The 14,797-nt window shown below is 35.9% G+C and overlaps 1 protein-coding gene across 3 annotated transcripts in view; it reads right to left on the bottom strand.

The window, feature by feature from the left end:
• Positions 1-313: 313 nt before the first annotated feature.
• Positions 314-14,797, bottom strand: part of SEPSECS (Sep (O-phosphoserine) tRNA:Sec (selenocysteine) tRNA synthase) — a 40,346-nt gene continuing 25,862 nt past the window's right edge. For 2 of the 3 annotated variants that reach the window (XM_010362984.2, XM_030924222.1), the window contains 3 exons: positions 6,994-7,087; positions 5,438-5,528; positions 314-3,675 (listed from right to left, as the gene is read on the bottom strand). In XM_010362984.2, the coding sequence (XP_010361286.1) occupies positions 3,381-3,675; positions 5,438-5,528; positions 6,994-7,087 (480 nt within the window). In that variant the 3' untranslated portion in view covers positions 314-3,380. The remainder of the gene's footprint in view (positions 3,676-5,437; positions 5,529-6,993; positions 7,088-14,797) is intronic. The other variant, XM_010362985.2, reaches the window with a different exon arrangement.

Below are 14,797 nucleotides of genomic sequence, written 5' to 3'. Positions count from 1 at the left end.
TCCGCCTTTTCGGGTTCACGCCATTCTCCTGCCTCAGCCTCCCAAGTAGCTGGGACTACGGGCGCCCGCCACCTCGCCCGGCTAGTTTTTTAAATTTTTTTTAGTAGAGACAGGGTTTCACCAGGTTAACCAGGATGGTCTCGAGCTCCTGACCTTGTGATCCGCCCGTCTCGGCCTCCCAAAGTGCTGGGATTACAGGCTTGAGCCACCGCGCCCGGCCTTGCTGTTGGTTATTTTCTTCTGTGAAATATAACTCTCAGGATGAACTACTAATTCAACATTAAAGTAACATCAGCAGTAAACACAAATTATCTCTGTTTAAATTTTACTAAAATCTATGGAAGCCATAGACGTAGTCTAAAAATACAAGCACAATCTGTAGCCCAGTCCTCAATGACAGTTCTTATTATGAGGTGGTGAAAGACACAGAACCACAGTGAAGTGCTGACCATAATATTAGAAAAATTTAATTCATATTTAAATTTACCATTCTGTATATCAAGTGCCTACTGGCTGAACAGAACTGTATTCAATAATTCATATTCTGTAACTTCACTCAACGAATACAAAAAGCTAAATAGAAAGATTTACAGTTGAACACCAGGTTCCTAAGGCTGGCGTCACATACTATTCCCTGACAGAGCAAGAATTCATCAGCAGAGGACCTAAGAACCAAACTGCGAGTTTGATTTAAAATTCCTTTCCCTGCCATGTATAAGTAACACATTGTGTAGTGACCAAAAGAATATTCTGTTACACAATTTTCTTTTCTAGGCAGGCTGCCACAGCCCAATGACTTTACAAACCTAACTCCAATATTTTACCTAATAGTTTTAATAAGGGTTGTTGGGTCACAAAGATAGAAGAGGTTATCTTCGGATATGATTGGTAATGTATCATCCACTGCCTTCGTCACAGAACAAAGACAACAAAGGCCAATTATGAGGCTTACCAATCAGTACTAGCAAATTATAATAAACACATCCTTTTTAATACTTATGTGTGGAAATGGGAGTGAGTGAAAATGACACTAGGATGGGGACAAAGGAAAGCCTGAATAGACAGAACTCTTCAAAAACTTGTGAATTTTATGCCCTCAGAGTCAAATTTTAAGCCAGGAGGAATAGAGCTAGAATTCCAAAACCACTGAGAAAGAAAGGGTTCATAATAAAAACCACAGCTGATTTTCTGCATCAGGAATGAAATGTTGTAACATATCTATCATTCACATGTGAGTTCATGTAATTTATCTTCAATTAGAATTATTACCTATTCAGCAGCTGAAGCCCAAGAACTGCTGATACACTGAAGATGAGAAAACATTTGCTACTTTCCCAGCTCTGGCCTTTCTTAAGCTAAGTGATGATCACAACAACATAGATCACTTGTTCTATGAAACAATTTTGGCTTACATGTACAGCAAGCTGCGCTGCCAGCATTTACATTTGCAACAACATTTCATCCCTTTTTTTGAATCTAGAGGTTGCAACTCTTCAGCTTTACTGGTCCTGCAATTTAGTCCTAAATTCTCATTAAAAATGTACACTTTTTAATCCAGCATTTATTCCCTTGAAATGAGTTACTATAGCTATGTAAATTTTTTTAATGTTTGAACCCCAAAGATAAAATAAATACATTTTAAAATAACCTTTATGATATTCATAGTTAAATCCTTCATCTCAAAATAGTCACTGATTTCCAAGGTGCTCAAGCCAGTGACTACAGGAGTCTACCTTACACATTAAAGGAAGTAGTGTCTGTCTGAGTTCATGTTTACAGTTACAATGTACAATGTCGCCAAAATACCAGAAAATCCCTTTCTCATACATAGGTTACAATGCCAAATCAATAAGAAAAATGCAGCCCAGAAGGCAACACAGCATTCTCTACCATAGTGTTTTTAAAAGTATGTTCAACAGGCTGTTAACAAGTATTTCACTTAAAAAAAATGAGTTTCTCTTTGGATAAGGATATATTAAAACTGGTTATTTAGTGAAAGAATTCTTAGAGCCTTCTATATGCCAACAGGCAGGTTTGCAAAGGCGGCTCCCAAAATTATTTGTCTGTAAACATTTTCTCCCCATGAGCATCTTTCAGGAACAGGAGCCACAGAGCTGGTTTTGAGAAACACAGCTTTGGCATGGTGGCATGTTTAGAAGCTTCAGTAAATCTTCAGGCTACGACATATCAGTCTATTTCTTAAATTAACTACAAAATTATTGTTAAAGCCAGTAAGTCTAGAATTTCAGACTCAGAAAAATGAGCACATGGGCAAGGGGGGGAACACACCTGTTTATTATACTATGTGATTTTTACCTTCCTAGCAAAAATATGTTTAAAAATACTCATGTTAGCTAATTTTGATGATGTCTGTGCACAACATCTGAACAAACTAACCAATATACGTAGACTGCTTAAAGCAAAAACAGTAAGTGGAATAATGTTTTCCCTTACCCAAAAGGAAAAATGCACCAGTGCCATATAAAACAACTTACAATGACATGTTTGGAACCTGTGACTCTGGTTATCACTTAAGATTCTCCATATAGTATAGTTTGATGACATTTATAAAGCTATCTTCTTTGAAGTACTACTGAAAGTTGCTATGGTAACTTTCTCTTTACTCAAGGAGTTTATCTACTTTAGAGGTGTATTTCTCAGCCTCAGCACTAATGACATTTTGGGCTGGATAATTCTTTGTTGTGGAGAATTGTCCCATGCATTGTAGGATGTTGAGCAGCACCCTGGCCTCTATCCTCTAGATATTAACAGCATCCCACCAGTTGTGACAACCAAAAATGTCTGCAGATGCTGTTTAGATAAGCGAATCAACCCCAGTTGAGAGCCATTGCTTTTGGGTCAAAATGGAAGTTTATACCTTGACTCTGCTTCCCTGGGGAATGTCCATTTTACAGGCACACTGTGACTTACACATCTCAACAAACAACTAGTAACTAGTGGCATAAGAAATCTTTCTCAATTCTGTGTGATCAGAAAAGGTAAAGAATGGTTAGGAGGAAGCACTCTACATTTCAAAGAGAATTGAAGGTAATTTTACTGTCGTTACACTAGTAAAAATTATCTGAGTCATGATGCTTAATTGACAGATATTCTAACAATTAGAAAAATGCTAGTTGTATATTATAACCTGTTAAGGATCACAAGGATTGATGCAGTCTAAGAACGGGAAACTTAACAATCATCAATGGCTAGTTCAGACCACAGTCTACTCCTTGACTGAATATTCTCCATGAAATTCTCAATTCAAAAATCTCAAGTCTTATCTTTAAACTGCTTGCTTGTACTACAGCCTTTATCATCTCTTTCGAATACACCTTTGCATGTGTATTTGCAAAGATCAAGAAGAAACTGTTCGCATGTCACGAAGAAGCATCCTGGTATGTGTCAAGAAGTACATTATCTGGTTTTAAAGCCATTTCTTCAATATCCACATCTTCAGTTTTGTCATAATTGTCATCACTCTCTTTACCTTGTTCTTTCCTTACTGCCTTTAAACACTTGTCAAGTCTCTTTATGAACAGGTCTACATCCTGCATCTTCATTCCGATGGCTGATGCAGCATTTAGGTAAGCACAAGGGTAATTATTTGTATGTGACATAAAGCCTCTGAAAGTATAGCCACTCACAGTTTGCACAGACCCAAGAGGCACAACCCTGAAAGAAGAAAGATTTACCAATTTAATATGTCTGGTAATGGTAACACAATGTCACCCATAAACAAAAGATATGCGTTACAAAGTCTTACACCACTTATTAAGAAGTTTAAAACAGCCATAAATCATGGCCTACGAAAATAGACTGTATCAACTTTAAAATGAAATTCTATAATACACTGCTTTTTTACTGCTTTTTTACATAGAAAAGTCCTGCCTATCGTTTACTTATCTGATTATCATTTACTTATCTTCTATTAAAGACCTATAAGCTCTAGGAATCTCTTTTATTTTTGCCAGTATATTTTTCTCTTTACCTGAAGCTCTAGGAATCTTAAACATCTCTACAACTTCTTTAAAGAGGTAAAAAGAAAATGATTTGGTTTTGTGTCAAATCTGGAATATGACTTCATATATACACCCTTTACTGAAATACTGAAATTTGCAAGTCAAACCACTGTAATTATCATGTGTTACCTTAAATAATCAACAAACTAAAAGTCTAACTATCTGATCAGTGCTATGCAATGGATAGTTTTAAAGCAAAGACACAGAAGAAGTTATGTAACTGTTTATAGTGGGGTGGTGGTCAGCAAACAGTAATATTCAGCAAAGGCACCTGCATTTTTAAAGCTTGATTTCACTGGCATGTTAGATATAAGCAGATTTCTAATACTCTAATCATTTAGCTATTTTTAAAAGAAGTCAATGAGGCTCAACTTAAACATAAAGACAAATAGTGGTAATACTAAAAGCAATGTCAAGAAATCCATTTTAGAAGTGTTCAAACTATATTGTATATAGATAAGAGTTCATCAGGGTAAAAAGTAAATTAATCTAAGATTTTACTTTTAAAAAGTTGTACTGTGATATAAAATCTCTATCCTCCGGTAGCTACAAATTCTTTTTTTTTGAGACGGAGTCTAGCTCTGTCACCCAGGCTGGAGTGCAGTGGCGTGATCTCCGCTTACTGCAAGCTCCGCCTCCCGGGTTTACGCCATTCTGCTGCCTCAGCCTCCCAAGTAGCTGGGACTACAGGCGCCCGCCACCTCGCCCGGCTAGTTTTTTGTATTTTTTAGTAGAGACGGGGTTTCACCGTGTAGACCAGGATGGTCTCGATCTCCTGACCTCGTGATCCACCCGTCTCGGCCTCCCAAAGTGCTGGGATTACAGGCTTGAGCCACCGCACCCGGCCCAAATTCTTTAATAGAAGCACGTAAAGTATTTACAGCAACATATTTTCAAGTCATTTTTCTCTGACCTCATCAAATCTAAAATGAAAAACGGGATTCATTTTTCAGGCCATATATACAGAAGAGGAAAAAGTACAATTTTCTGAGGCAGTTACATAGGCAAAGATTGCATACTCTTTTTTTTTCAGTTTAGGAAGAAGGCTTTTCCTTAACAACACTTTCACTTCAATTTAGTGATGAAGATGGCTTATTTCTAATACCATAATGTGACTCGCCGAAGATCATCTAACAAAGGAAATAAAGACAAAAAAATCCATATAGAGAGGTAACAAAATTTTGTTTCTGTACATCTATGAAAACAAACAAGATTCATGTCTTTTTGTGACTATTTCAGGCATAAGCAGTCAACAGGTGGGCATACAGTAGCCTTACAGATTCTCTAACTTATCTTTCTTTACTCCATGATGAATTCGCAGCATATACTTGGGGGACTATTGTTGAGGAAAGGTATTTTATCGGAGTTAACTCTGAAAAGCCAAATAAACCCACATCTATTTTAAACATACTTACCTGGCTCCAGAAACCTGTCTGGTAAAAAGCATCGAGCCGAGCTGAGTGACAGCTTCCTCATGGTGTTCATCTAGTGTTTTAAGTGTCACAGCTGAAAAAGAAAAAAGTACCCTAATAAGCCTTGGTTTACTGGCATAAAAATCATTCAAATAATAATAATGATGATGAATACACTACTTTTGATTCATTGTCAAGTGGCACAATTTCACTTTAACGTACTTAATACATCATAGGGATTTCTTTATATATCAGACAAAAATATTTTAATGTAAATTAACATCTCAGAATATGAAACAGAATTTCCATATCATCCTTCAGGAGAGTACATTTTTCCAACTAAAGAGATGGAACAATAACATGATCAGTATGGCTGTTTATTCAAATTCAACCAAGTTTTAAAAACTTGTAAAGTGAGGATGTGGGATTTATTTCAGTACATATACAAAACTAAGTAAGATCAACTTCTACATATAGAAATGGAATTGATCATTGAGGCTGTGTGGGTAAACTGGATTGCATACATAGCACTACTCGTAGCTACCATTTACTAAGGACTCACCATACTAGATGCTTCACAAACAATCTCAACCAATCATTAAACAATTTTGCATGTGAGGGAAAAGGAGGTCAGAGGCTAGGACATGGAAGATTTGGAATTCAAGCTACACAATATCACCTTCTATAACATCTACATAGATCATAAATTAGCAAAGGACTAATTGGGGTGGTTTTTATTATATATTGGTGTTCAAACGGTATTCCACAGAAGCCCATTCCTAAAAAAGGCTTCGGCTACAAATGATTCACTTTCCTTTCTTCAGATATATGTGAAATATGAAACATTATATTACATATATTCACAATTTAAAAGGGGGTAATTATGAAGCTTAAAAGATAATTAAGTTCATAAAAGTCAATATTCACATTATTGTTTTTAGTAACCCCTATATTACATGACAAAAACATAGTCCTTATATACACAAATGAAAATACCATAAATACAAATTTCTTTAACATCCATAGGCTAAAGAAAACAAGCAATAATGACATTAAAAACAACATAAGACTTAATTTCTGATATGTTGGGGTTTTGTTAACTGCAGAAAGTTCTGTTTGTTTAGTTTAAATAATAGAGACAAGGTCTCACTATGTTGCCCAGGCTGGTTTTGAGCTCCTGAGCTTAAGTGATCTCCTGCCTCAGCCTCCCAAAGTGCTAAGATTACAGGCATGGGCCACCACACCCGACCTGGAGAAAGCTTTAATTATTTATAAATAGAGTTCTGGTTAGAAACAGGACTTTAAATATTATTTTCTGCATTTTCATTGTAATACTTAATATTGACTCTGATTCTCTCAGTGTATAGGCTTTACCTTAGAAATATATTAAAGTATTTCAAAAGCCTAACTAAACTTTTTCAATTTACAAATTAAAATACTGTGATGAATTTAGAAATATCATTATAACTAGAAAGAGTTTTCTCTCTTCCTAGAAGTACCAGCTTCCTCCTAGAGATGGATCATAAGTATTTGTTTTTCTTTAGGAAAAAAGAAATTACCTAAAGATATGGGATTGTGAGGTGTATGCAACAGTCTTTCATTGTAGGCTTCTGACAACTTCTTTATTTGGTTGGACAAATATGAAAACATTTCCTGCAACAATAAAATGTCACATTTAAAACAAATCAAATATCTACTGCCAGATTTAATAAGACAAAAATCTGATTAGTATGAAGTCTACACTGTAAATGAACTCATCCATGTGCCTTAACACCAATTCTCTCCTTTGCCACAATACAGTGAAATTCAAAGCTGCCACAACTATCAGAAGCCACAGGATTTTAGTAAAGGCAAAGAACCAGCACATTTTCTCTCTTCACTAGTATGTATCTATCACAAATCCATCTTCTTCTCAGAACTTCCAGATCTACCACCCTGGAACTCGTAGCTATCAACCTCTCCCCTGGACACAGCAACAGATCCTAAATGATTTTTCTGCCTGTTCTCCACCCTTCTATAATCTGTTCTATACTCAGAGACTAGAGAGGTCTTTCAAAAGCATACCAGTTCATGCCTCTCCCCTGATGACTTCCTCCAGTAACTATCAGAAAACCACACTCTTCATTTCTAAGGCCCCACATAATGTGACCCAGCCAATATACTCAACCTAGTGACTATCATTTCCCCTAGACACACCGGTCACATTAGCCTCCTTTCCAATCATTCTAGTGTTCAAACCTTTGTGCTTGCTTTCCCTGAATTTCCTAGATCATTCCCCAAGTGGTCCCTCTTGTCAAATGCTAAAGACATCCTCCTTTGTTAATTTCCCTATTAAAGCAGCTTTCCAACTCTGCCAATCTCCTTCCCAATCCCAATCTCCTTCCAACATATTACCTATTTTGGTTCCTTCACTATACTTGCCACAATCTGAAATTATCTCATGTATTTGCTTAAATGAGTATTGGCTATTACTATGTATTACAGGGGAAAAACTCCTTGACCACAAGGACTTTGTCTTCTTCACCACCGTTGCCCCAACACCAAGAAAAATGTGCCAGACTTTAGTATACAAGTTATTTAGGAAAAGGTAGTTTATAAATGTATTTCCTTTAAATCACACAACATTAAAGTGAACAATTCCCTTACTTCAATTAAAAGAATACAGCAACTCCCACAGTCCAAGCTTGAGCCCAGGAGGTCAACACCAGCCTGGGTAACAAAACGAAAACAAAAACAAAAACAAAAGGCAACTAAAACTAAAAATTGTCCCACTCTGAAAAATAAAATATATTCAATAGTAGAAAATATAATAAAAATATATTTCACAAGTATCAAATGTCACATGTATATAAGTGGCAGTTTAACAGTTACAAGTAAATATTAAGTTGGCAACTATTTGACCTAAAATTTTACTTTCTTCTCCTCACAAGACCTTTAAAAAGTGTTGAAATCAGTATCTGCCCAACTACATCTGCAGCTAAACAAACCCATTTGCACTGAGCTCCTCTAATCACAGACAAAACATATAAACTCTAAGGATACACCAAACAGCCAGGGGCTAACAGAGTACCCAAGCAGAGACAGCAAGAAATGACACTTCTCCAACCTCAAAGGCCAAGATACTCTGATCCCACACTGAGTCCCAGAGGAATTTTTTCATGTCTGAAGCACACAGATGATTAACTCCATCTTTTGTTAGGTAAAGATTAAGAGGAAAACTCCTACCAGGTTTATGAATTATTAATGAGACTACTTAAGACCACAAACAGTTTCACTTCTGTCAACCCAGTACATATATTTTATATTCTCACCTAAAATTTTTGAATAATCATTTTTAAATGTTAGGATACTTTGTAAGATTAATTCTAAGAACGTTGGAATTACAAAAATCTTAGATCACTAAAATAAATTCATTCCTTTTATATTCAAAAAGTTAACATCTACAGTGGCCATACTTAATGAAGCTATTAATAAATGTTACTGTTACATGAGATAAGCCTTTCTCTTTTGTTATTTAAAGTATAGAGAAATATTTAAGGAGACAAATGGCATTATCATTTCCAGAAACAAACAAAAAAGCATCTTTCCTTAGACATATAAAAATACCTTGGGCTGAGTGTGGTGGCTCACGCCTGTAATCCCAGCATTTTTGGGAGGCTGAGGCCGGTGGATCACTTGAGGTCAGGAGTTTGAGACCAGCCTGGCCAACATGGTGAAACCCCTTATCTACTGAAAATACAAAAATAGCCAGGCATAGTGGTGTCAGCCTGTAAACCCAGCTACTTAGGAGGCTGAGGCATGAGATTCACTTGAGCCCGGGAGGCAGAGGTTGCAGTGAGCCAAGACTACGCCAGCTTCACCATGTTGGTCAGGCTGGTCTCGAACTCCTGACCTCAGGTGATCCACCTGCCTTAGCCTCCCAAAGTGCTGGGATTACATCTGGCCCTGGTCCCTCCTTCTTAACCCAATATTCCCATATTGGGAATACTGTGAAACAATAAGATAATCAAATGGAACAAATCAACAGTTTTTCCAGCAATTAGAACAATTCATAATTTTTTAGTAACACACCAGGGTTAATAAAGAGGAGAATTCCTGGGTTTCATCCATACATTTTCGTCTCCTATAAAGTAATTAGGTTACTAATTTAAATGCTATTTTTTTAAAGCAGTCACATATTTTCATTTAGATATTAAATGCTGATTTTTCTTCACTTACATTATTCACCAAAGTCTTAAATGGCCTCCGTCTTTCCAATTTACTCTGAAATTCATCAAACTCCCATAGGCACAAACAAATCTCATAGGCAGGAAATGCCTTTTACAGAGCCCTACCCCCTACAAACCACCTAACAACAACATAACCCACATCCATCCTTCATTTATCCTCAAGCATATATTCATGAAGCAAAATTTTCTCCAGTTTACATATTTCAGTGGTGAAGACAATTTAAAATATTATTCTATCTACTTTGGCAGTCACATTAAATACCAATGTGGTCACATCTGTGAATAAGCTGAACCTGATGAGTACTTAATTTGTACTCAGGTTAGCTATTTCTGAAAAAAGAGAAAATGTTTCCTAAGCAACACCCCTAGAGGGGGTGCTTTTAAACTTACTGATGCATACATGGCTATTAAAAAGTGAATTTGCCCAATGTTCAACTTCTAGTACTTTAACAAATTAGTTTTTACCAGTTCTATCAATCACTTGCTAATGCCACTAGAATTCCATTTGAACTGTAGGTAATATTAGGACACTATTTTTAGACTACGAAGATAACACTAAAGTAATTGAATCTTATATCACTAGTATGGGAGTAATTAGATATAAAAAAATTTGAAGCAAGTTCACATCCATCAACAAATATTTATAATATGTTTACTCTGTGTAAAGTGTTATAAGTAAACCAATAAGCAAATATGTTTTAAGTATCTTAAAGCACAATATGCTAAATTCTATAATATTCCACATGTTAAGCTCCTAAATGCTCTCCTATTAATATTACTACATTTTAAAAATATCATTTAGGAGACTATACCACTATTCTACACTTATACTTAGCTAAGCAGTTTTTTACCTGATATATTAAAGCTACTACAGAACCTGTACTATTTTTTGCTACACTTAAATCTATAACTGACATTTATTATAAAATACTTCTGTAAAGAAAGAAATTTATAAGCAACCCAAGCAAATGTATATAGAAAGATCTTACTTAAAAGAAATGAAATATTATTGATTTTCCATGTTCTCTGTACTGTATTTAACCTAATTTTAAGAGACTTTTCACTAGAGATAAACTGAACTATATACCTGAATGCTAATGTCAGCTATATTTCTAGAATAAAAATACAAAACTTTACACCATAGTTCAAGATGTTAATGGAAGAGAAGCTGAATGATATTAAGCATTATCTTTCATACGGCCTTTTGCAAATTGATTTGCAGTCATGAAATCCGACATTTAGCCTGTCTCTCCCAGAATCCAAAATCCAAAGATGTGCATAATTCACTAAATTTTAAGTGAAATGGTCTTATGTAATCATGTCTTTGGAAACATACTGTTTCAAGTTAAAGGATAAAATAAAGATGGAACCTCACATGTTATTAAAATATGTTTCACAAGGCAGGTAACAAACCAAAAGAAACATACCCACTAGTCTACTATTTCAAAGATAACATGAATGGATGGATGGATGACCGACAGTTGGTAAATACTGAAGCAGACAGATGTCCATATTGGAGGAAAACAGTACTAAATATGACATGCTGCTGTCTATAACTGTGGTCAGCTAAAAGGATCCAGGCACACTTGGCAAATCTTGCTTCAGAGGCTACATCCATTTGCATTCAAGTTGTTAAGGCCCCATATGTAGGCCTGAAATCAGTTGCTTCTGCAGAGATTGAACCACTCCACTTACAGGGCTGCAGATCTAGTAGTGTTTCCAAACTTAGCTCTGCTATAAGGACACTGAAGTGTATAATGTTCTTTTAAAACTTAGTTTGTCCCCCAGTTTTCAGCTCACAAATTCTAGCCACCGAGCAGCCATAGTGCTGTTATTCTTCTTCCACTTATCCAATTTAGCAGATATTTGCAACAATAAATGATTACCTGCCTTCCCTGTTCAGCAAAGCACTCTTCTAAAAGGAAAGCTAAATGGAATAATGATCTTCTCTAGAAGCGAAACAGAAGTGAGGATAAACTTCTAAGACCATAGACTTTCTTTCTGCATAGACAAACTGAAAGATACGGCCCTACGTTTTAACCCCTTTTTTTAAAAGGGGTTAAATTCATGGTTATTTCTCCCCTCAGTGAAGCAAATGTGTTGATCAGGAAGGGGATAAGGGCAAAGAGGCTCAATTCACACACAGAGCTCCACTCTCTCTGATCCTTTCACACTTCAAAAAAGAAAGCTTAAGAAGGAATGGCTTCAAGCTGAGTTCTTGTCTGCCACTACCGTGAAAAAGATAAAGCCTTTTCTGAAGAGATAAAGCTAGATGAAATAACCTCTAAAAATATCATTGTGGTGAATAAGGGCATAGAATGAAAAAATTCCTAAGTTTTCTACTAACATTCCTTTTTTTAGTACACAATAACACCAATAATATAAAAAGGAGCTCTCAGTGATGGTATATAAATAGCTCTAGCTGGAGCAAAATAGCTTTGCCTCAGCTTCTCCAGAGCTGAACCAATAAACTATCATGATTAAATTTTCACAGTTCAAAACCAAGTCCATTTAAACAAAAGAGGCCCTTACTTCTGCAACAAATCCAATAAAAAAACAATATTTATGCTACATATATGCAATTATGGTTTATGGAGGACATCCACATTTTTCAACAGAAAAACTTGCCTACTGAATGAAGTTATTAAAAAAGCAAACTTTAACTTACAATGACAGAGTTCTCAAATGGGCATCTTAATACTTTGAAAATTACTCCTAGAGATATTCTCTCTTATAAATTATAAACACAGAATTTTAAATAAAACCAATTAGTACATTAGAGAGCCTTTGGGATTTTACATACCTCCACTAGATAGAGTGGGAGGGTCACAAGATCACCATCTTTATGGCTCAGACGCCTAGCACAGAGCAAGTGATCACTCCCTCAACAATGGATGAGTGACTGGAAGTAGTGAGAAGAGAGTAGTAAGACGGAAAGCGCAGAGACTTTAGCATCACACAGACCTGGGTTTCAATGGCAATTCTGGTACTTATATGTGGTACTTGGGGGAGTACTTAACTCCTCTGGGCCTCAATAATTTTATCTGCAAAATGGGGATAATTCCTACCTCATACACTTGCTCTGGGTATTACAGGAAATAATAAATACAATGAATCAAGCACAGTTTCTGGCATACAGCAGAGACATTCATAAAAATGTTAGCTCCCCACCCACCTATTTTTCCCCTAGCCTAAAAGAGTTTTCAGGATAAAACTAAAGTTAGCTAGCAGGACTCCTACAGACACATGATAATACACTGTAGCTATAATCCTGTTCTTGTCCTGCTCCTGTTTATTCTACTCTACTCCATGTATCTAGATAAAAGGAAAAGAACAAAGTTCTGAATGTTACAAAGAGAGTTACCTCCTGACATCTGAGATGAAGGCATCCAATTCATGAATACTACTCCAACATAAAATTTCTCCCATAAAGTGTTTACCCAGTGATAATAAAGAACAAAATCCCAATGAAACTGAGCTGCCTGCTGGATTCATTCACTAGCTGAGCTACAATTCCTGCAGGTCATCCTCAAAGGAGGTGGATTTTCACTCACGCTAAGCAAAATGTACACATGTATGGGCCTTTGGAATCAATCATATACAAGTTGTCAAAACTCTTAAAGTCAAAAACCTAAATGTCACAAGACAGAACAATGAAGACACAACAGAAATTCCAAAAAGATGACAAAATCTCTAAAATCAACAATTCCAAAATCTTAAGGTTAGAAAAGTGCTTCTTCTGCTAAGCAGGAAGTACAATGCCTGTTACATACAACAGGTAATCACCATTCCTTTTCACAAGTTTTCGACTATATCCATATAGTTGAATATTTAGATAAATGTTTCTATAAGAACATAGAAATATACAGTAGATTATTCCCTTAAAAAAAAAAAAAAAGGCTAGGTGCAGTAGCTTACGCCTGTATCCCAGCACTCTGGGAGGCTGAGGCAAGAGGATTGCTTGAGCTCAGGAGTTTGAGACCAAACTGGGCAACATGGCAAAACCCTGTCTCTACAAAAAGTAAAAACAAACAAAAAACATTTAGATGGGCAAGGTGGTGTGCACCTGTGGAAACCAGTTACTCAGGAGGCTGAGGTGGGAGGATCATGTGAACCCAGGTGACACAAGGTTGCAGTGAGCCATGATAATGCCAATACACTCCAGCCTGGGTGACAGAATGAGACCCCATCTCAAAAAAAAAAAAAAAAAAAAAAAAAAAGAACATATAATTCACAATGGAAACTGATATCAAAATATTACTTGCAACTGGACACAGAGGTACATACCTATAGTCTTAGCTACTTGAGAGGCTGAGGTGAGAGGACTGCTTGAGCTCAGGAGTTCAAGTCTAGCCTGGGCAGCATAGGAAGACCCCATATCTTTAAAAATGTGTGTGTGTGTGTGTGTGTGTATGTGCGTGTAAAATTAATTTTCCAGAAAGATACTTATTCTATATAAAATATGAGATTATACAACATTTGATCCAAGTGTTCTTAAATACCCTGTGTTCATACATTCAACAAACATATGATGAGCATCTACTATATATCGAGTAAGGGATGCTAAGAATAGAGGGATGGATGGCAAATTCCAAGGGGAGCATTAGTCTACCAAAGTACTCATAATTAAGGACCAAGTTTCATTTCAGACACATAATAGTAATTTTTTAGAAGAATACACTCAAACTCTTAGTTTAATTTGCTAATTAAATAAGTTTAACTACAAAATTACTCAAGACTTATATTAGTTTATTGTAGTAAATATTGCATATTATTATTTATGGTTTCGAATTCAAGAACAAAAGCAAGAAACACTAAATAACATGCTTATTTGGAATTATAATGACAGCATATAGAAATCTTAAAAGTTTCAACCTTATACAAATGCAAAAAAACTGAAATCATAACAGTCTCTCAGACCACAGCACAACTAAATTATAACTCAATGTTAAGAAACTCACTCAAAACCACGCAACTGAAACTGAACAACCTGCCTTGAATGACTCCTGGGTAAATAACGAAATTAAGGCAGAAACAAAGAAGTTCTTTGAAACTAATGAGAACAAAGAGGTAACATACTGGAATCTCTGGCATACAGCTAAAGCAGTGTTAAGAGGGAAATTTATAGCACTAA

The sequence above is a fragment of the Rhinopithecus roxellana genome, chromosome 2 (assembly GCF_007565055.1).
Source record: "Rhinopithecus roxellana isolate Shanxi Qingling chromosome 2, ASM756505v1, whole genome shotgun sequence".
In the NCBI taxonomy this organism is placed as follows: Eukaryota; Metazoa; Chordata; class Mammalia; order Primates; family Cercopithecidae; genus Rhinopithecus; species Rhinopithecus roxellana.
Note: the sequence above shows the minus strand (reverse complement) of the source record. Positions and strands in the feature narration are given on the sequence as shown.